We start from the raw sequence: 22819 nt of genomic DNA, 5'->3' as shown, positions 1-22819 counted from the left end.
CCATGAAACCTGGAGAGTAGGGTTATGGATTGGCTTAACGTTTAATGCTTATGAAAGAGCACATAAAGCGTATGACTGGTTAAGCATGAGTGAGAATGTGTGTTTGTGTCGGGAAAAGTGTGGGTTTGTGGGGCGGGGCTTCACTGCATAACTGTTGAATCACTTTGATTTCAGATCAATGGAATTTGATTTGTCTGGTTACAAAAATATGTTTTCCCATGAATTTTAATGCAAAGTATTCTAACATTAAAATGTTGGTTTTTAAAGTGGCAAATTCTCACATGAAAAGCTTTGTTTTGTTTTTTTAGAGAAAAACAAGATTTTTTTCATAAAATTTTGTTTCATAAATTACATACAAAAGGACGGATTTAATGAATCGATTTTGTTCAAATCCAAATTTTGGGTTATGCAAGTACAGACGTTATCTGCAGAAATGAATATCTAGGTCACGGGAGAGTCAAAATAGTCTAAGGCCTATTTTAAAATGAGGGAAAACGTTTTGTTTTGACTTCAGTTCATATTAACCCTTTAATCCTGTGATGTCGCCTGCGACATCTAAATAACACACATTCTTTGACACATCGTAACTCCGACCGTTTAAACAATCGATGTGAATCAGCTGATTCTGACGCGGAGAAAAGTGGCAAGATCCAACACGTTACTAACGTAAACTGTTGCATAAATGCCGCAAAGCCGCTTTTCGCCACACCAGACTCAGCTGATTTATGTTAAGTAGAGTTGGACATCAGTACAGGACTGCTGTTCTCCGCTTCAGGATTCGCTGGAACTACGTAAACGTTTGTCGGTTACGGTTGGCGAAAGATCGTCAACACTGGAGCTGAAGCTTCGGCACTGAAAGGTAAATGAGCTGCAACGGGAATTAACAGATTTTGGAAGAATTATCGATTATAAATTTTGTACCAGGAAGGGTAAAATAGGAGCAAATCCAGGGAACCAAAGAACGGTCACTGCATGAGATGTCACAAGGAAAAACCAAATATCTTGGTCTAAGGGTACTTTTTTAATGCATCTTTTTAAAGAATGCTGTTGTGTTCATTTTGTTGTTTATGACAATATTTCATGAAAAATGTGTATTTTTCTCCTATAACGGATGTAACTGAAAAAGAAAATGTTGGTGTATGTTCCCTTCTCTTCATCTGGAGACTGGAGGGCCTCCGTGTAACCATCAAGGCTAATCTGTAATCTACTAGAGGTTTGACCTAAATTCCCCAGAGAGCCTGAATTTTATGTTCAGGAGGGATCTCCTCTCCAAAGAGGGCTGTGGGCCTCCATTAGCCAGCTGGCAGAGCTCTGGAGAATACCAGCCAAGGTCTGGGATTCGATCAGTGAGACAGCTGTGGGACGGCTCCATTCACAAACCACAGTGAGTGTGTTCCTGGTTTTATGTGCACGTCAGCAAGGAAGCACAGCCTCGCTTTCAGAAACAACCTAGCATTTGTACCAATGACTGGATGTGGGTGGAGCTGTCCTCGTATTTAGAAACCTTTTTTTGTTGTTTTTTTTTAAACTGGGGGTAAATTTCTCGTACCTGTCCTTGCCGTTCTGGATACCCTGGCCGAGCGTGGCTCTGTCAGTCAGCGGAGAGTTCCGACTGCGACTGGTACCAGTGGAAAGGATGCTATTCTGTAGTGACCCAAAACAAACAACAAGTTAGCAATGGCAAAAATACAGCGTTCCCTTGTTTATTGCAGAGGTGTTAAGTAGAATTACAGACGTTTTAACGCTGTAAAAAATCCTCACTACATACTCTATAGAGTTTTTCTCAGACATCGACATTTTCCTACTTTTCTCTCTTAGTTAAACTTTTAGAGTTCAAACATTTGTAGAAAAACACGTCCAGTAAAGATTCATGTAGATTTGGCAAACTGAATGCATTCTGCGAGCCACTTCATGGATTTCACCTATCACAGGTTAGTTTTAGAGCATAACCCCCACGATATACACACTAAAACACGTGAAGGTTAAATGCTTAAAAGAAAAAAGAAAAAGACTTAGAACTATGTGCCAAACTTGAAATAGTTTAAAGTTTTTATCATCTATGCATGTTTGCTTCCTTTTTCTCCCTCTCGGTGTTGCAATGAGGTTACGGGTTATTCTAACATGCGTCACAACTATTAAATTAATGATTCTTCTGTTCTTTACACCACTTCCATGTCAGGGGTTTGTAACTTATTACTCTTGATCATTTACACAGTTCCTGACAAAAAACAGTAATTACCTTCTTAGAAAAAGATGTTGAACTCAAGTTTAATAAATCACAGTGACTTTTTAAAATCACTTCTTTCCTTTTTTTTTAATCTCTTAGTTGGCAGGAGCCTCTACTGCTATTTTTTGCCATCTTGCCCCCAACTGCTTCAGTTTTAATCGACTTTTTGAGATTTAACTCTTCTATGTTTCTTTGGTTCTGTTTTTGATGTTTTTGTTTTACAAGATGGTGAGTTAAGGTGTTTTGAAGAAATGTTAAGGATATTTGATTCCCCAAAATTAACAGTCAATGTGACATTAACGAAATCTGTCTACAGTGGAGATTTTAATATCATCAGACAGCAAACAGCTAAGTTCACTGCAAAGACTGAAGATAGAAAAACATATATTATTTTCTGACTTGCAAGAAAAATAATCTTCTCAAGAAAGGTTTTTAAAAAAAAAAAAAAAAAAAAGCAAAATATTTTTTTGTTTAAGAAAAGTGACTAGAATTTTTTTCTTAAAATAAAAAGTCTTGGCAAGACCTTTTTTCTTACCCCGTTTTTGCTTATTTAAAAAAAAAAATCCCTCATTTGTAAGGGGGATGGTTGTTTGCAGTGTTATTATACAATGATTGATGTGCACACAATAATATAGTAAATGGCAAAGCTTACAGTGGAAGGCGTGGCGCTCTTCTTGCGGTCTGAAGACACCAGAGGGCTGGCTGGCACCTTGGTCGTGGAGCTGCCTGATACACTTTTCTTCCCAGAATCCTCCGCTGCAGACCGACTATCCCCGGGACCTCCTCTCTTGGAATAGGAGGACACTTAAAACAGAAGGAAAGAGTGTACTTTAGAGAACAAAACCTCCATCTCCTTCCTGCAATTTTGTTACATTTACCAAAAAAAAACGACAAAAAGAATCTCATCAACTCCTCATTTTTTTCTTCACGTCTTTTGGTAAAATGTTTCTTTTGTGTTACAAATCTCTGTTTATTTTTCCGTCATCCTCTTTTCCTTTTCACAGCCCACTGCAGCTTTACTCTTTCCAATCCAAAACATCAATCTCACCCTGATCGGTGGGTCTGCGGCTCTGAGCCTTCTGGTTGGAAGATACGCTGCGTTGTACCTTGGAGAAAAGTAGGGCAAAATTTAGTCTGATTTGACATTGTAGTGACTTTATGACAGCAGGATAAAGAATTTGTTTGAAAAAAAATAAAGCTGTGCAGCTCTAAAGAACCATGTGTGAAAAGTGTCAGAGGTTATCCACAGAACCCTTGGGAATGTTTTATGTTGCAGACATGTATGAGAACTGCACTGTGACCCCTCCCCCTCGCGTTCCAAACAGGAAGTATCCGCTGGCTCAAAGAAGTCAAACTCCCATAGACTTCTATAGAGAAATAACTATTATTCAGTCATTATAAGTGTCGCAATGACCATTCTTGCTCTGATACCATTTCTAACGTGTTTCTGCTCCTTTTTCATGATGTTTTTCTTTATTACAAGTTATTCAAGTTATAAACTGGCCAATCAAATGTCTCCATAAAAGTTTCATTGACAGAGGTTATGGCTGAATTCCCACCCTAACCCCTAACTACTAAAAAACTATATAGTGCGGCACTTTGTAGTGCCGTGAATTTCAAAAGCAATTTGGACACTGTGCTTACTACTTTTTTTTTTTTTTTAAACGGTGGATCATCAATTTCACGAAGTTAAAATCTAATTAATATGAGCGTTTTGCAAAGATTGAATCCACTGTCTTCTTAAGATAAAAACGTTGATTTCTTAAAACAACAACATTTAAATACATTTTTTTTGGCAAAAATTGTTCAGACGCAATTCATGAATTGTAGATTCGGACAGCACTACAAAATGGCAAACGCCCTATATAGTGCACTATATAGGGGTTAGGGTGGAAATTCGGACATACCCAGATTTTCCCAAAGTGATAGGAGTGTGGCCTTCCAACAAGCTCACTCCTGGTTGGCAAGCGTGGTTTTCATAGAAACGCCAACTCAGATTGACCCAGAACAATCTCTGACGACATCTGACTCCAACAACTGAATTGTCTCCATTAGTTTGGAGCTGGAAGTGAACAACTTTCAATAGCGTCACCCTCACGCACTCTGGTTCTCATGAACAGTCAGTGGTTGCAGAAGAACGCTTGGGGCTATGGCTATGGCATTCAGATTGGACGTCATTCGTGCCGACTATACCTTGTGAGATGGAGAGGAGGCGTTGATGGTGCTTGCATCACTTCCTGGCCGTGGTTTGATACAACCTTCTTCAAGCTGGAGGGGGCGGGACAAAAAGACCAGACATTTTAAATGTCAATAAATGGGCCAGAAAGAAAGAGAGACTGTGCTGTGGGCATAATAAACAGACAAGTCTAAAATAAATATTGTGGGAAAATGAAAGTGTTTCCAGCAAAAACATGGATGTTCTGTGATGCTAGTATTAAAGACAAAAGACTTTGCTAAACAGACAATTGAGCTTTCTTTACATCCGTCTTCAGCAGAAAGGAAAGCAGCTGTGTGTGAGGGACAGCCTGTACCTCAGAGTTCTTGTAGTCCAGAAGCAGGTACGTGGCCATCACCTCGTTGTACTTCTGGTTCACAAGCGAATCTTTGATCTCCTCTTGAGAATATCCCATTTGAAGCATAACGTCTGCACAAAAAGAGTTTAGAATTAGAAATGTAAACATCGGAGTCCCATGAAAAGTCACAGAAGCGTGGCAAGAGTCCAACTGGACTATAAAAAGTAAATCAAGACGTTTTTGGATATTTAGCTGCATACCTGTCCTTCTGGGGTCTTTATAATCTGGCTGAGGTTCAATGTAGGGCTTGAGTTCCTCTTCCTCATAGCCCACATTCATCCATCGGTCCCTCATAATCTGCTGCTGGGGGGGTAACCAAAAACAGACATACAGGACGATACAAGTGGTCAGAGAAGAAAAAACAACAACAACAAAAAAAAACATTGGAGCAGTTGTTGATGTACTTTTTATACACAACATAAGAAGTGGGTTCAATCCACAACCAGGTCATACCAAAGACTGTAAAAATGAGACCTAATGACTCCTTGCTCGACAGCCAGCACTGAGGATTTGGATTGGGGGGGTTAAACTAAGCTCGGCTGCGTCTGCAACTCACTGCTCCTCCAGGAAATGGGTCAAATGTGAACAAATTTCACACTTTTAGCTGTGCGGTGACTAATGAGAACGGCTTACCTATGGGAGAGACTTGGAAAAAACTCCATACAAAAGTCATTATTGGTGAAAAAACCAATGAAGCAACAGTAAGAATGTATGAAAACCGGAATATTCCTTTAGGCAGCTCTTTGGGCTGCTTCAAAACCCTCTAGCAACACACAATGCACCTAGACACACAATTTAAAGTGAATGAAGAGTCAAACTTTCATGAACGCTTAAAGACCCACTCCATTGAAAATTGTGCTTTTCAAATGTTCTTGTGATGTTTTTCTCAGGATGGAGAACATGTATTAAAATTAAACTACAAATTGCCTGGGTTTTTTTAACTAAACCGTAGTAAAACAGGAGCAGATAAAAAAATGGCAATTAGAAAAGCTTGTAGCTATGATGTAAAAGCTACAACAGCAAACCACGAGGTCCCTGCACTGCTCCAATCCCATACATCCACTGCCGGACAAACAGATCCATGTACATCTTCATTTTCCTCATCAGTGTTGGCATCTGGCTCAGAACTGTACGGCTGGATAGCTCCAATACCGCTCGCCATTTTTGTCATGCTGTTAATGTTAGGTTGGGGTTTTGAGGCGCTGTAAGCTAGTAGGAGAGAGTGTAAACAGGCAGCTCTCAGCAGTGGGGAGGAGAAGAGGAGGCTGGATTGCTCAGCATCAGCAGTCCCTTCCACAACTCAGAGGGGAATTTCTCAAGAGCTACTGCCGCTCTGCAGAAACTACGTCCTACAAAAACGACAGCTTTTCTAAATTTATTCAAATTTTGGCTCAAAACGGCATATTCACTATTAAAAGACCACTGGGAACGCTTTTACAATAGATCAAAGATGATCGGACTGGAACTTTAAGCGGCGTTATCTCATAGATGAATTCAGCATTAATAACCAAAGATCAAGAAAATGATTTATTCTAAATAGACAATTTTGAGATCTTGAGCTGCAAAGTCATCCACCCGTTTGGATTTACTGGGAACCGATTTAGCCACTAATAAAATCCAAGCTAGCATGCATTTACCAACTCTTCAAAAAAGCACTTAGCACTTCAGCAACAAAGTCACATGCAGCTGGGGAAACACGCAGCACATATTTACTGAAAGGCTAGATATACGGTGAACTGGGAGTTAATGCCAGCCATTTAGAATGAATCTACTTGAGGGCAAAGTTGTAATGATTATTTGATTTCCTATTACTTTTTGTGACATTTTTTAAACCTATTGAATAGTACTCTATATGTATGCATACATTTTAATTTAATTTTATTGATTTCTTTGCTTAAGTACTATAATTACCAGAACTATTACTACGTTTACTGGACTCAAGTTACTCACTTGCAGGATGCCTAAAAAAACATTTTAAAAATGTTCTGTGGTTGGAACCATGGACAAAGTGAGCAACTAAAACAGCTGGGGGTCAGCTACTCTTGTTACATGTTTTCTAGGATGTGTGTGTGCGGGATGTACGACAACTCATTGTGTGACATACCTCCAGGCTGCCTCTTTTGGAAGGGTTCAGGATCAGAAATTTTTTAAGCAGGTTCTCGCAGTCGGTGGACATGTAGAAAGGAATCCTGTATTTACCGCGCAGCACTCGCTCCCTCAGCTCCTGCAGACGGAGAAGCACATCGAGATCCAGGAGTTCAGGAATGACTGAACTGAAGGCAATTCTTACTAATAATGAGTCATTTGATAAAAACCTGATTTGGATTAAAGCTAACGGTATGCCAAAAAGGGTTTTACTCTTCAGCAAAATAAACAGTTTAACTCTTTAAGACCAAATTTTTTCTCCGCATAAGAATCCGAATTATGTTAAATTGCATAAAGAGTTGAAAAGTTATGATAGTCCAAAGAATGTCATGCTGGAGCTGAAGCTGTGGTGTTAAAAGGTTAAACAAAGGCAGACGTAAAAATCTGAAAGGTAAACGTTGTGGGAGACTTTGTGGTGATTTAATTTCTGATTCTTTTACCTGATGTGGTTATGACAGCATTCAATGTGCCCATTTTCAATCTGCTTTAAGTTTTATTCCAATCTTGTTTTTCTTTTTTCTTTTAGAGGTATCAGTTTATATTTTTGATACAATCTGCCAAAACCAGAGCGAAATGAAAAAGCAAAGCTTTTAACTGAAACAAACCACAAAATATCTGATCTAAAACAAAACGTGTTTTGGTAACATTTACACATAAACATATTTAATGTTCTAATGTCTGTGAAAATGACTGTATTTACAGAATGAGTCATTGCTGAGAATGGTTGTAGTTAAATAAAAGCACAACATTTTGTATTTGTAAAAGAAAAAAAAGCAGCAGGTAACATTTTCAGTTTAAAATGATCAGACGACCAAATTTCTGTCTGAATAAAATGAAAAAAGTGCCAAAAACGGGCTCATTCCCTCAATCTGGAGCTAAATTTCTACAGGGTTAGAAACCAGAATGACAAAATCCAACCCAAACCCTCTTACCCCAAACCCCAGCCTGTCCTCCACAGATGAATCAAAAGAAATCTCCTCCTCCTCACCTTAAGGTTTTGTCCATCAAAGGGCAGCGAGCCACTGACCAGCGTGTAGAGGATCACTCCCAGACTCCAGACATCCACCTCAGGCCCGTCGTACTTCTTGCCCTGGAAGAGTTCTGGGGCTGCATAGGGTGGAGATCCACAGAATGTGTCCAGCTTGTTCCCCAGAGTAAACTCATTACTGAAACCAAAGTCCGCTATCTTGATGTTCATCTCCGCGTCTAGCAGCAGGTTCTCTGCCTGAAGACGCACAGTGATGAGACAAAAATGGAGAGCGAAAAAAAAGAAAAATGAAGCCAGGAAATCAAGAGAGTTTCAGTTTGGACAAGACAAAAAAGCTTCTTTTGGTGCTAAACACCAACAACCACGTATTTCTCTGATAGAATAATGATTATCTGGTCTGATTTATCCTTTTACTTAGACCAGAAGTTGAAAATTGGCAGCATCTTATCAAAGACAAAAACATATTAATTTATTTGGACAAAATTAATTTAAAAAAAGAGCCATTTTATTGAAATGATCCGACCCAACAAAGCTCGCGCATCATTAGCCAAGGGAGCTTTCACAACTTGCACCCATGTCTGCGTCTTTAAGCCTAAAGTGAGCAGGGAGGCTTGAGTTGCCTAGCAACAGGTGTACTCTCCTTTTTACTTCTCTGAATGCTTGGTGGCATCTGTGTTTGAGTCAGCTAGCACATTGCATACAAGACTTGCATCATCTCTGACCTCTAGTCCAACTAGTAAATGAGGACCTGTTTTTCTTTAAAACCCACTCTGAAGAAAATGGTTTTGTAGGTTATTTTTAATGTTCTATCGATGGAGGACATATATTAAGGAAATGAAGCTTAATTTCTGAGAATTTTTATTCAATCTGTGGTGATTCAGGAGCAGGGGGGGGGAAAAAAGCTGTTTGAAAAAGACTATGTGTGACGTAAAAACATTACTGGACGGGTCACAAGCTCCCCGCCTGTCCTAGAAAACCACAGCTATTTTGATAATCGTCGTTTAAAGACCACTGGGAACATTTTTTGAATAATAATCGGAGTGGGACTTTAACAATACTTTTACATTTTAATATCAGATACACAATATATAATTCGACTCTTCGCATGAGACATTAGGAAAAACAGAAACTGGGCAGTAGTCTCTTAAACACTCATCACCATGATTTAGCAGACAACAGGGGTTCAAGCTTGTGCTGGATTTAACAATAAACCCCACAGATCAGGAGTAATTAGGATAATGTGAGGCGTCGTGCGCATTACAACGAGACATGCTTTTTCTTTTTTCTTTAAAGCAAATAATACATTTTTTTAAACGCAGGAAAGCTGTAAATTCTTTCAAAAGGAGCAGAAACACAATTGACAGTAAAGCTCCGTTTAAATAAGTGCTTTAAGAGGGAAACAAAAACCTAATAGTTGATGAGGATAAAGCTCAGTGCTGGCAGGTTCCTGTGAGGTTCCTGTAAACACTAATCATGATAACGTCCACAGGTCTGCCTTCTGCCAAGATAAGAGGATTTACAACCCTGCATAATATAATGAACCAAAATGACCTGAAAGCTTGAATCTGTGTGTGTTTGCTGTGAGTTTTAAAAGCGTACAAATGTCTTCAATTCCCAAAAATATCCATTTAAAGCCCAAATCGAGGAAACCGATGGATAAAAAAGGGAGGAGTATAGTAATGTATGCGTTTTAAACAGAATTTAGGAAAAGCCATTATACCACTGTCCTTGTTTAACTTGTGTGTGGGAGCGGGACATAATCTTAAAAGACTCCAATCATATACAGATTAATGTGAAGGGAAGGGCAGCTTGGACACCGAATATGCTTTATGTGTCTGATCTTACCTTAAGGTCCCTGTGCACTATACACTTCTGGTGGCAATACTGCACGGCCGACACGATCTGAGGAGTGACAGAGCGAGGGAGAAGAAAACGGAGGTGATGAACAGGCTATGTTAGCGTGTTGTCATAAAAATTCATCTGGGAGCATTAAGATGGAACTAAAATTAATTGAACTGTTCCTATTTGCAAACAGTTTAATGAAGAGACGTCCCGATTCCATCACGTAACCACAGATTGGGCCCGATCACGTAGTTTCAGGCTTGATCGGAAGTGGATGTTGCCTCCCGATCAGGGATCGGCTATTTATTTTATTCTCATTATTCTGATCGGCCCCACATATTATTAGAGATGCATACACTACTAATACACTACCAGATGTGTAGAAATCATTTTATGGCTATAAAACCAAGCAGCAGAATACAACAGGAAGTGCACAAAGTCAGTTCAGTAAGTTAGCAGGACATTCACAGATTTGAACTTTAGGGATTTAATAAGTCTTTTAAACATTCAAAATGACATGTGTCACTTTTGCTTTGTCTAAACACAAACAAAGAAATATTTAGGCATTTGTTTTTAAAAAGTTTTTTTTTTTTACTTTTTAATAAGAATTAAACGTAGAGACAGCTGTGGGACAATTGCCAAGGGACAGTCTACAAAATGGAAGCTATTTAAGCTAATTAAAATAAAACAATGTCTCATAAACAACCAAAATGTATAGAAATGATTCCATTGATATAAGCTGGTCATGAACACTCACCATCATATATTTATGCAGCAACAACAACGATTTACAATAGAAACTCATCCTTAATTCTTACACATTTTACTGGAGATTTGAATTACATCTAACCATAAATGTTCAATAATTCTGATAAGAACACTAGACTCACAAAAACAAAAACAATTATCACCCATTTTACTTGTCAATAATGAAGCAGTTGTACTATTACTTGATTGTTCAAGCTACTTCACAGAAGTGCTCTGTTTGTGTTAAATAGTAGGTTAATAAAGGAAAACAGGGGGACAATCTTGATCGTTTTCTCACATTTTTTCCTTTTTTTAATTTGTTACAAAAGTATCAAATCAGGAAGATTATGAAAATCTAATGACTCTGAGAAGCAGATCAGGGCCAAAAAAAACCCTTTATCCGGACATTCCTAGTTTAATGATCTAGCGTGAACTATTGTAACACAGGCTATACAGTGTACAGCTTACATACAGTAAATGAACATACCATTTCCATTACCATACCCATTTCCCTGAAACATACCTGTCTGAATTTGGCACGGGCTTCTTTTTCCTTCATTCTTCCGTGGGCCACCAGGTAATCAAAGACCTCTCCTGAGAGCGCAGAGAAAAAAAAGGGGGAGAGTTACCATCAAGAGCTGATAATTATTTTTCCCAAAGATAGAATCAGGTCAAAAGGACATTCAACTGTCTTTAAAACAACTAGCTGACTTGACATAATGTACCTTAAGGCTGCACAATATGAGGAAAACTCCCGATTTGTGATATTGGTGATCAGTATTGCGATGACGATGTAAACTTGCAATAGATGAAAAAATAGCAAAACAACTCAACATAAATTACAGACCAAATGACCCTCATCTACATAGGAGGCGAGCGTCTAACATAAAAGGGCTCCATCTGATTGGTCAAATGCATAAAGGGATTCGTTAAATACTTCAAGCTGCCATAAGATCGTTTTAGCACAATTAAGGTTACCATTTATCACAATTTGACGAATTTTGCAATATGCGTATTGCGCAGCCTGATATCGTAATAATGATAAATTTGCTATTTATGGTGCAGGCCTAATGAGCCCATTTGTCTGTTTTTCATCCTGGTTGTTATGTTGAGGGGTAAAGCAATAGGTCACCACATCAAACTAACGACTGGAAGAAAACCACATGTCTCTTTTGTTTTCTTTTTTGGGCTGGTTGGAGGGAAATCACATTTTGATGTAGTAACAGGACAATGATTTCACAGGGACACTCGCACTTACCTCCACTAGCATACTCCATTACCAGGTACAGAGTCTTGTCCGTCTCTATCACCTCAAAAAGCTTGACTGCAGGCAGAAAGAAAGGAAAAATGCATTACAGAGAGGAGTGAAACTCAAAGTAGAAATATATGACAGGGGGTGAAGACAGGGAAACGTGGGGGAAAATGGCAAAAGGAAAGCAAAACTCAGAGAGATCTTTATGATGCCATTTGTGTTATAAAAAAAAATTTAGACTATGCAGTTTGCAAGAAGTGTTTCCACAGCTAATTATTTTGCTGTTACTTACCTATGTTGGGATGATTCAACAATTTCATGATTCTCACCTCCCGAAAGAGCTGCAGTAAAAACAGAAAAATGCATTTTTTCCCCTTATTATAAAAACAGAAGTGCAGACAACATAAAGCTGTGATTAAAGTTTTCTACTTTGCAGATCTATTTAGTTTGCATTTTTACCAAACAGGAATGAATACTCATGTTAGAATAAACAGTACAAACCTTCAGTCTATGCTATTGACCGTAGCATAAAAACCACAAGCGTAAAATAAATTCTCGTGTGGATTTTGTTTCAGCGGATGGATGTACGTTCAGTGTGTGTGTTCAGTGAGCAGCCGCTCATGGATAGATGGTTTGCGTGTAAGTGGACAGACCCCACCCTGCCACGATCAAAGGAAGTAATTGCAGCTTGTTTCCTGTAATTAAAACTCTCTCCGAAAACTGGACCACTTCAGAGAGGAATAGAGACGAAGACACAGGGTAGGAAGAGTGGCTTGAAAATGACTTCTGAGAAAAAGGAAGATGGACTAAATGATGTGCCAAACCTTTTTATTTCTTTTTTTAATAGACCCACCTTTTGCAAACTGGATGAGTTGAGCTGCGTCTTATCTATGATCTTTACGGCCACCTAAAAAGCAAAAGAAGAGGTTTTGTGGTTGTTGAAACGTGTTTATTATTTGCTTACACATATGATCAAACCTACACATCTATACAGGTAGCCATCTTTTTAGCCACATCAGGAATAGCCTCGCAGCAGCAAGTCATAAAGACACAATCGCAGCTGCGACAGTCCCATAACAATGAGAAATGCTGCAAACCGAAAGCTTAATGAGGTCTAAAGTTCAGAAATCAGTGAAATATTTAATACAAATGATGAAACAAAGCAGGAACTAGGGAGAAAAAAATGGAGGATGTGGGGGGAGGAGTTTGAAAAAAGGAGCCTGAAGATAAAAAAGAAACAGAGGAGGAAAAGAAGCATGGCAACCGAAGAATCCTCTTATCGCAAGAACACAAAACAGGGAGGTTTACTTCTTTCTGATTTGTGCCATCTAACTTCTTTCACTCCTCTTTCTGGTCACGCTTCCCTGACTCTTCCTGCCCTCTGACTCTCTCTTGTTTTCTTTGTGTGTGCAAACTGGTCAAATGGAGTGTTATCGGGGTGTCAGGCACAGAGTTGTCACACATTTACAGAGCCCGCCCACAGTACACTGTCACATGTAAAATCAACACTTGACTTGGCATACGACGTAGCCTAGCACAGCCTCACGAGAGCCCTGTTCCTTTTTAGGGCCAGACAGATCCACGTGTTACATCACTGAAATTCACAGTAAGCTGGAAACATTAACGCGTCTCTTTTCAGGCTGACAATGGAGGTCTAATCTCCTGCATTAGACACACAATCTCCAAAACCACACAAGAACAGAAAAATCACAACAAATCCTCAGCAACCTTGAAACCAGATTAACAAGTTATAACTACCAATACTTTTATATTTATTTTAAACAAATTAAGGACAATCTCTGCGATTCCACAGCAGCAGCAGGGAGACTGGTGCTGCTCATTGAAGTCTCACTCCAGCTACATTTGTATCTATTGCAGAATTGCTCCCAGCTGTCTTTTAATTTTGAAGTTGCAAGTTTTAGCCAAAATCAAAAAGGCTGTGTTGTTTTTTTATGACATTTCCTTCAGAGCAGCAGAAGTTCATCACAAATTCAACTTGGAGTTGTGGGAGGCACTGTTGGCCCAGAAGTAACTCCCGCTACCTTACAGCCCCTCACAACCTCAAGCTAACATTAGCGTGGCAAAAAACCCCAAAGAAAACTGCAAGCACCATTGGAGCTATGCAGCTGTGCATTTTTGAGCCAGATGCCAGCCCAGATGGGGACAATGAAGACGTTAATGGATCTATTTGACTGCAAGTGGATGCATCAGAATTGGAGCAGGGAAGGGATACTTTGGCCTGCCCATCTCGGTTCATGTGTCACAAACCGGAGCTTTTGTTTAGTCCTGATCCATCACAATTTAAATAATGAAATATGCAGAAATGCTTTTTTCTGGTTTTGTGTAGCCCGCTTTTAAGTGGTAGGGGTGTGGCCATCCAACAACCTTACTCCTGATTGGCGAGAGTAGTTGCCATAGAAATGTTGACTCAGACCGACTCGGGGCAATCACTGCTTACGCGGGATTTCTATTTCAAACACAACAACGTTAATGTCACGAAAAACCGGCAACTAAATTGACTATTTCTTTGGAGCCAGCGGTAAACCATTTTCTATGGGTTACGTCATACTCACCTGCTCCGGTTTTTAACTACAGTCAATGGCTGCTCCCCATCTGTACTTTCTAACTGATGAAACCAACCCCCGTATGTCCAAAAACAGAAAAAAAACACATCGTCCCACAAAGCTTCAATAATATCTAGCTGGTTTCCTGGAGACTATTGAGGCTTCGTGTAATGGCCAGGACAGTGACCACATCCTAAAAAAATATGTAGAGAATCAAAAAACCTATTTGATAGATTTAAGGATAATAAAATGTTTTGCTCTTTTTTTTTTTAAACATCCATACAGAATTTGTAATCTTTGGAAGGTAAAATGGATCAAACCAAAGTGAAGCAGGCAGGTGCGTAAAATAAAACAGCAGTTTTAAATAAAAAGAATAAAAAGCTTAGCTCACACCCCATTCATGCAGTGATACAATGTCAAATACAAGTATTAGTCAGTAATCGATTCCCAAGCCTACCTGCTTCAAAAGATCTGAGAAGTCTGTAATGTTCATCATAGGTGTTCCACTTCAGTTCTTTAAAAATCATTTCATGTGAATTCCTAGATTCTTGGTTTACATTCTGTCCATCATAGTTTAAGTATGCCTATGGTGATCATTGCAGACCGTACTCATCTTTAAGCAGGACAGCTTGTGGAAACGATGACAAATACTTTGTGTCAAAGGGCTGTTTGTTCTTTTTACAAAAAAGAAAAAAACAACTTCTTCATTCTGTGGATTTTTTCCCTCGATTGAAAAGGGTTTCAATGCACTTCCCATTTTAAACCAACTAAAGCGACCAAATACAGCTTTAGCTGTAAAGATAGAGTTGAAAACAACTACTTCGATAAACAGTCTGATGAAACAGGCTCTAAAACACATTACAAATTCTACAAGAATCTTCTAAACTAACTGTGGACTGAAAACGACTTCTGAACAAACATGAAATCTTTCCATGGAGTTAAAAAATCTAAAAGTCAGAAGTTTACAAAATATGAAAACCCCCCCTTTTTTTAAACCTTCACATTGGTGCACACCCACCTCTTTTCCAGTGAGAACATGTCGAGCCAGTTTGACTTTAGCAAAGTTGCCCTTGCCGATGGTTTTCAGCAACCGGTATTGGCCGATATGTGGCTGCTCATCTGATGTGGTCGTGGCCACGGAGTTTCGGCATCGTGACATGCTGTGTCGGCCGGACGAGGATTTTTGCTCCTGCACAGAAAAAACACATACAATTGCATGTGTAAGGAGTCATGTGGATCAAGCGACATACAATCAGACACAGAAACATTTATTCCAAAACAACCACTAGGTTAAGCAGGTCTTGTTCTCTCAAAGTTGAGCATATTTTTGTTTGGAGTTATCACAGAGGTTGGGCTCTTTTGCTTCAAAAACTAAATAGAGAAGATGTTGCCCAAGTGCTTCCACATGGATTCCGACAATAGAGCTACGACATGACGACTGTGGCATAACCCCACCATGAAAGCTATCCAGGGCTCCAGACTGCGAGCAATTGGTCGCATTTTGCGACCAAAATTTGAGAGTGTGCGACTGAATTTTACATCCATTCGCACATGTGCGACCAGTAAATTTGCCTCCCCCACCCTTCATATTTTTTTATACATTAAACGTAGAAGGGGCACGTCAATGATCAATGAAATAATCAATGAGACGCGAGCGCACACGCACGCAGGCAGACACACACACTCGCGCACATACTCATGAAACGCGAGCACACACTCGCGTGATGCCTGTGTTTGAGGCGGCCACTGCGTGTGAGAAGAATAGGGAAAGCCACTGTGAGTGGCTAAAATGCGTGTAGGGGGAGGGGCCTAGAGCTGACCAACCAATCACAGTGGGGTATATGACTCTTGGGGGCGTGACAATGACAGGGTTTGAAAGCAGGACACCTGACAGCGCCCTCCCCGGACCACATGAAGGAGTTCCTTACTTTCCTTTCTAGAACGTATCTTTTCGCTCGTAATTTTCTAAATACATGCAGTCCGTGCTGAACTTTTCTCTGGGCCGCACAGACCCGGAGGAAGGTTTAGTGTTTTGGTTACGGTTACGGCGGCGCATCAAACGGGTTACGGCAGCACACCGCTCCCGCGGGAGTCGGGTCAGCTGTGGAGAATAAATGTCCCACACCTACATGCGTGACAGCTAACGGGGCTTGAACTTTAAACACGCTCGAGCAAAAACAACATTAGTTTTAGACACACTGAAAATACGTGTGGATCGTTTGGGGGGGGGGGGGGGGGGGGGGGGCTGTGAGATGAAGGCGAATCTGCAGCAAGACTGAAGGAGAACAGCAGGAAATCGGAATTGTCCTTAACATTCAGTTTAGTTTTAATATTCTTCTCCCCCTTAGTATGATCTGTGTTATTATATATTTTATGATTATTTAAGGTTTTGTAATGTATGTAGCCTTTTTTAATGAATTGGTATTTTAAATTATTTTGATTAATCCCTCCACTACAAAAACCATCAGGACACATGTCCCATAATGCATTGTTTTGTAGCCTGTAGGGCAGCTTTCAGTCAGTTCAGTTTCCAGCTGTGTCCGGGTAGGTTTGCCCCTTGCTCCCACCCCTTTCTCCTGAAATTTTTGTGATGATTGACAGTTAATGTTGGAGCAAAAACAAAAATATATGTCACACACCATGTGATCTGCGCAGCGTTGAGTTCACCTGGGTGATCTCAAACACGGTTATTGTGCATCTTGGCTGCACCTATTTGGTGTCACCAAGATAAATTTCCATCAGTTTTCTTAACTATTTGTACTGTCATGACAGCGATGCTTTTGTCAGTTTACCTTCTTGGTGCATCTTCAAAAGTGCAGATTAAAATGTGACACTGAATTTGAAACAGCACATTGTAATTTCTGCATCTATTATTAAAGTATTTATTAGTAATACAGTGGAAATTAGTAGATTTGGTTAGAATTTTGATTTACGGTATGCGCCCCTAAATTTTCTAGTTGTGCCCCTAAAATTTTCAGTTAGGGGCCACTGTGCTCCTAGTGAAAAAAGTTAGTCTGGAGCCCTGCTATCCCTTTCTTCCAGCCAGGTCTTGATTTGGCTGATTACCACATCTACAGCTGCTTCAAGATGCAACATTCACACTCCACGCTGGGCCTCAATGCCTTCCACCAACAATGTGGGGAGATATAAACTGATAGGCAAATCTTTTCCAGAACATTCCTCTGTCATGAAAAACCAAAGCCCGACAAAGTACAAATATCCTTTACTTAGACAGAAAAGACACATGAACAACTTCCAAATTCAACCATTTGCTAAAAATGTGTTTTCTTCTGTTTGATCAAATTTTCTTGATAAAGCTCCGTCTAAGCCTGACGAGGGTAAACAGAACAACATCGGAAAATAAATGTTATCCCAGCTAAAATGTCTAAAAATAAACATGCAGCAGTTTGATGAAACACTACAAAAAAGGAAGTTACTTGTATCAAGAAAAACAAAAGTTCAAGAACCACTACTTACAAGAGTATCTGAGTTTATTTGTGTTCAGGACATGGAGGATTTTGGGTTTGTTTCAGCTATATAATTACTACACTTTATATCACAAATTAACATCCTAAACTGGTCTGTTTTTTCCAGAATTTTGTGCATGATGTTCATAACACACTATTGCAAAATAAGGAATATATGAATAATAAAATTAGCTTCCGTCGCTGTACCATCAATTATGAGTCCTTTTGTTTCCAAACTAGAAAAAACAGCAAAACTGCATTTGCAAGTTTTGAACAGTTGGCATCCACTATTAGATATCAGCTCCAAGAAAGGGTCGCTCTTATTGTATGTGTCTATGTACATGTCAGCGTGTGTGCATGTGATCCGAGCGGACAGGTGACAGGGATCAGAGTTATAGGAGCGGGCGACTGGCTCCAGGGTGACCAGACAAACACACACACAGGCTACATGACACTCGGAGCGAGTGGAGCCCTGATACTAGAATACACTGTTGTCACCGCATGTACCATGCTGGTGTGTAGAAAGACAAATTATACAAACACAGCTCTTAGAGTTTTGATAGAAATGGAGATGTAAAACACAACCGGATACAAAAAGATCTATGGTAATAGTTCCCATCAGTTGGCAGTTAATTCAAATGTTCCCTAGAATAAAACTTATTTTGGGGGCCAATATGAAGATCTTGTGCCAGATACATTTCTAGCTGCTTACATTTTTTTCTATTTTTATAATTTGAGCCACCTGCATTGGTCGACATTGTAAATATTTAGAATAATCAAAAAAAAGCAAATGGCTTTTAAATTAAATCTAGAGAACGATTGATACGCTCCTGTTCTTTAACTAACAAAGCAGCATATTGTTCAACATGTGAGAAACTAAGACAATCCGCATTTCCTTCACATTTGAGACAATTAGTGTTTTTGACAGTTCAAAACACAATTTCAGATCAGCAGGGAATTCCTTCCTGATCTTTTCAAGACCAAACTTTATCTTAATTTGATTTGTATTGATTGCGGTACATCATCAGTGAATTATCTTTAGCATTTACAAGGTTATTCACATTATAATAGAACCACCACAAATGTCGGGCTCTACAGTGATGTGGCAGTTAGCACTTTTGCCTCACAACAAGAAGGTCCAAGTTCAAATTCAGACTGGGATTTTTTGGTGTGGAGTTTGCATGTTCTCCCTGAGCATCCATGGGTTTTCCACAGGCACTCTGGATTCCTCCCGCAGTCCAAAATCATGATTCTTGGGTTGACTGGTGTCTCTAGATAGGAATGTGAGTGCTGTGGCCTTCCAACAGACTGGCAACATGTTCAGGGTGTACCCTTGCTTTGCCAAACAGTAGCTAGGTAGGTTCCAGCAACCTTGTGACCACGAAAGGGATTCAGCAGGTTTTGAAAATGGATGGATGAATGTCAAGTTTCTTCATTTGTTGCCATAACCTTGACTAAAGGGAAAAAGAAGAGTAATCAATGTGCTAATGGACTTGGATACAGTTTCATCTTAACTTTAATAGTCACTGTAAAGGATGGCCATATTTTTCTAAAAATTACTCTTAAAAACAACAAAGCATCAGGCTGACTGAAAACTTGACGTATTTCTGACACTGACCCAAGGGAGAACAACACAGATAGGTGAGTGTAGAGGAACAAAGTGAAAATAATAAACAGCCTGTGCATGCACACACCAAACCATCTGAGGCCATGGATGTTATACAAGACAACAATGATGGGGAATAAGCATACTTAGAAATGTAAATTAGCTCTATTGTCTAACAGTTCCAGGACTAGCACAGGACCACTGTTTTTAGGAAATCAGTTTCAATAACTTTACAGCCCAAGGGGTTCCACGATCTGACATTCACTTCCATTTCAAACTGCGGCTGGCAAGTTGCTGTGACGTAAGACACAGAGTGGACACTGTACTGCTTTCCCCGGTTATTACATAACTCTGGCTCATAATGGGGGCGACTAACTGTAAAAGTTTGAATATGCAACATAATCTCCCCTGTTGCCAGAACTGTTCAATTTTAACGCTGCATTCTCATGTAGTTGCTGTCGGACATCTCTCCACTAAAGCTTCTGTCATGCTTAATGCAAAGGAAAAGTTGCAAACTGCTTCTAAAGGCTCAAATCAAAATTGCAGCTTCCAATGCATCCCTTATCTGTAGTTTGAAACTCCAACATCTTGTCTAAATCCCATCTGCTTTCATGTGCAACTAATTATTGTTTTTGATTCTTCCTTGGTTTTAGGGCAGCTCAGGCTGAGAACAGATGCCCCCTAAAATGCAAACATACAAATTGTTATGAAAACCAAAAATGTTTTGACACGCTAATGCAGCAATCCATCTTGTAAAATAAACAGCAGAAAGCATAAACTTATGAAATGTATGTAAACACTAAACATTCATTAAAGATATTATACAGAATTCATAAATTATTATATTTTCCTTGGTTATGTACACTATTTTTAGCCACTGATTTGACTTTTTTTCTGTATCAACTGCCGCTAAAAAAAAAAAAAGCCTAATATTTAGCTTTTAAACCGTTTTAGCTACTTGAGTCAAACAAGTTGCAGAGGGAGACGTTTTTTTGTCTCGGGCCCATCATGTGAACAGACCGTTGGTCTACAGATTGCATCCTGCCAACAATTGAGATAAAGAACATGCACTTAATCTGCACGACCAAATGTTTGCAGCTGAAAACCATTTAATGCCAAGCTGCACATAAAAGCATTTCCAAATGATCCCAACAAGAGACACACCCCAATCCAACAAAAGACACTTCAGTTGATAGTTATATTTTGATGGTCTACGTTATAATAATCTTCTGGGAGAAAGCCCTGTACTTGTAAATATCCATCCATCCATCCGTTTTCCTCCGCTTATCCAGAACCGGGTCGCGGAGGCAGCAGTCTAAGCAGAGATGCCCAGACTTCCTTCACCCCAGCCACTTCCTCCAGCTCCTCTGGGGGGACCCCGATGTGTTCCCAGGCCAGCCGAGAGATGTAGTCTCTCCAGCTTGTCCTGGGTCTTCCCCGGGGCCTCCGCCCAGTGGGACATGCCCGAAACAGCTCTCCAGGGAGGCGTCCAGGAGGCATCCGGAATAGATGCCAACTAAAAGCCTCAACTGGCTCCTTTCGATGTGGAGGAGAAGCGGTTCTACTCCGAGCCCTCCGCGGGTGACCAAGCTTCTCACCCGATCTCTAAGGGAGCGCCCAGCCACACTCCAAAGGAAGCTCATTTCAGCTGCTTGTATTCAGGACCTCGTTCTTTTGGTCATGACCCAGGGCTCATGACCATAGGTGAGTATTGGAACGAAGATCGACCGGTAAATTGAGAGCTTTGCTTTTCGGCTCTGCTCTCTCTTCACCAAAACGGACCGATACAGCGACTGCATAACTACGGACGCCGCTCCGATCCGCCTGTTGATCTCACGCTCCGGTCTTCTCTCACTCGTGAACAAGACTCCAAGGTATTTAAACTCCTCCACCTGGGGCAGGGAGACTCCACCCACCAAGAGATGGCAGACTACCTTTCTCCGGTCCCTTTCTACTTGTAAATATATTTTCCTTTATGTTAAAGAATTACAAATTTATTACAATCTGTAGAAAAGAAAAAGCTGACTACTAATAAAAGATACAAACAAATGCATCAAGAAGCTGGGAAGTAATCTGGTAAAGACAAATGAAAACAAAAAAACCTCAGGTGAAATTTGGGTGCTTTCAGAAAACCTTGCAATTGATTTTCCACCCCACAGGTCAGGGTCAATTGAATAGGAATCAAAACTATGTTGCAATTTTTTTTGGCTGCAACAACTTTTTGCTCTGCATTTGTTTTGACCTTAAGCATTTGAGTGCTCCCCGTTTGTCTTTGTGAAATTAAAAAGCAACAAGATTATCCAAGGATTTAAATGTTTCAAAAAAGGAACTAACAAAATCTCTAAAATTCTCTAACTGATTTACCTGTGGCTGTCCTCTAGCTTTCATCTATGAAAATGAAGGCATTTGTGGTCAAATATGAATTTGCACGCGGTCTTATTTTGTTGACCAGGATTCTCTATCAGGCTTGTGTCCTGTTTCCAACCAGTTCAATATCCTCTGTGCAGGTGGACACAAATGAACCACAGCTGAACCCAAAAATAGATTTTGAGTGAATCCGTAGTGCTGCGTAGCACAGTCGCCTCTGGGATACACTGATCTGCTTCCGGTGATACAAGTTAGACTGGCTAGAACAGACAAAGGTAACAGCAGCTGGACAGCAGCATAACTGTACCTCTAGGATCTGTGAGTAACGCTACAGAAAAGGCTAGTCCCTAGTGCAGCTACCTGAACAGCACTGTTGTAGATTTTTATTCCTACTACAACGCATCTGAGGTGACGTCTTGTCAAATGTCTCCTCACCGCATTCAATTACTGCATGCCTCCTCCCACACAGTCAGTTGTGGTGGGTAACAGATGGGATAACAGCAGGAAGCCTGCAAATATTCCAGCAAAATCCAAAACTCAATTTGATGACCTCCTCCATATTCATACACATCTGGATAACCCCTGAACATTAAGTATAATACTTTAGATAGTGATCATCAGCTCTTAGATAAAAGTAAGTAGAGACAGCATATATGTTGTAAAGATTAGATTTAATACACTCTTCATAGATTGAGCTTTTACATCTAATAATTTGAAATAAATAGCTCTTCAATGATTGTGTACACTTACGGCAAAAAGCAAAACAAAAACCATGTTTGAAAGTTGTGTTTTTCATTTTACACTGCACAATCTAAAATGTAAATATATATATATATATATATATATATATATATATATATATATATATATATATATATATATATATATATATATATATATATATATATATATATATATATATATATATATATATATATATTTGTAACTGTATTTTAATTTATTTAAGCATATGCTTGCATTCACATCAGACCAAAGATTTACACGAATAAAAATAAAACAGGTCTTTGATTAGGGACAATT

At 39.6% G+C, this 22819-nt stretch overlaps 1 protein-coding gene across 25 annotated transcripts in view; it reads right to left on the bottom strand.

The window, feature by feature from the left end:
- Positions 1–22819, bottom strand: part of mark2b (MAP/microtubule affinity-regulating kinase 2b) — a 53538-nt gene that overhangs the window by 15930 nt on the left and 14789 nt on the right. For 14 of the 25 annotated variants that reach the window (XM_011487411.4, XM_078936044.1, XM_078936042.1 and 11 more), the window contains 14 exons: positions 15357–15527; positions 12628–12681; positions 12067–12115; positions 11781–11846; positions 11046–11116; positions 9779–9835; positions 7934–8170; positions 6905–7024; positions 5001–5103; positions 4759–4871; positions 4421–4495; positions 3276–3333; positions 2880–3031; positions 1550–1644 (listed from right to left, as the gene is read on the bottom strand). In XM_011487411.4, the coding sequence (XP_011485713.1) occupies positions 1550–1644; positions 2880–3031; positions 3276–3333; positions 4421–4495; positions 4759–4871; positions 5001–5103; positions 6905–7024; positions 7934–8170; positions 9779–9835; positions 11046–11116; positions 11781–11846; positions 12067–12115; positions 12628–12681; positions 15357–15527 (1421 nt within the window). The remainder of the gene's footprint in view (positions 1–1549; positions 1645–2879; positions 3032–3275; positions 3334–4420; positions 4496–4758; positions 4872–5000; positions 5104–6904; positions 7025–7933; positions 8171–9778; positions 9836–11045; positions 11117–11780; positions 11847–12066; positions 12116–12627; positions 12682–15356; positions 15528–22819) is intronic. The other 11 variants (XM_078936041.1, XM_078936045.1, XM_078936046.1 and 8 more) reach the window with 1 other exon arrangement.

The sequence above is a fragment of the Oryzias latipes genome, chromosome 18 (assembly GCF_053564925.1).
Source record: "Oryzias latipes strain Hd-rR chromosome 18, Olatipes_Hd-rR_3.1".
In the NCBI taxonomy this organism is placed as follows: domain Eukaryota; kingdom Metazoa; phylum Chordata; class Actinopteri; order Beloniformes; family Adrianichthyidae; genus Oryzias; species Oryzias latipes.
The sequence above is the reverse complement of the archived record's forward strand: the minus strand, read 5'-3'. Positions and strand labels throughout refer to the sequence as shown.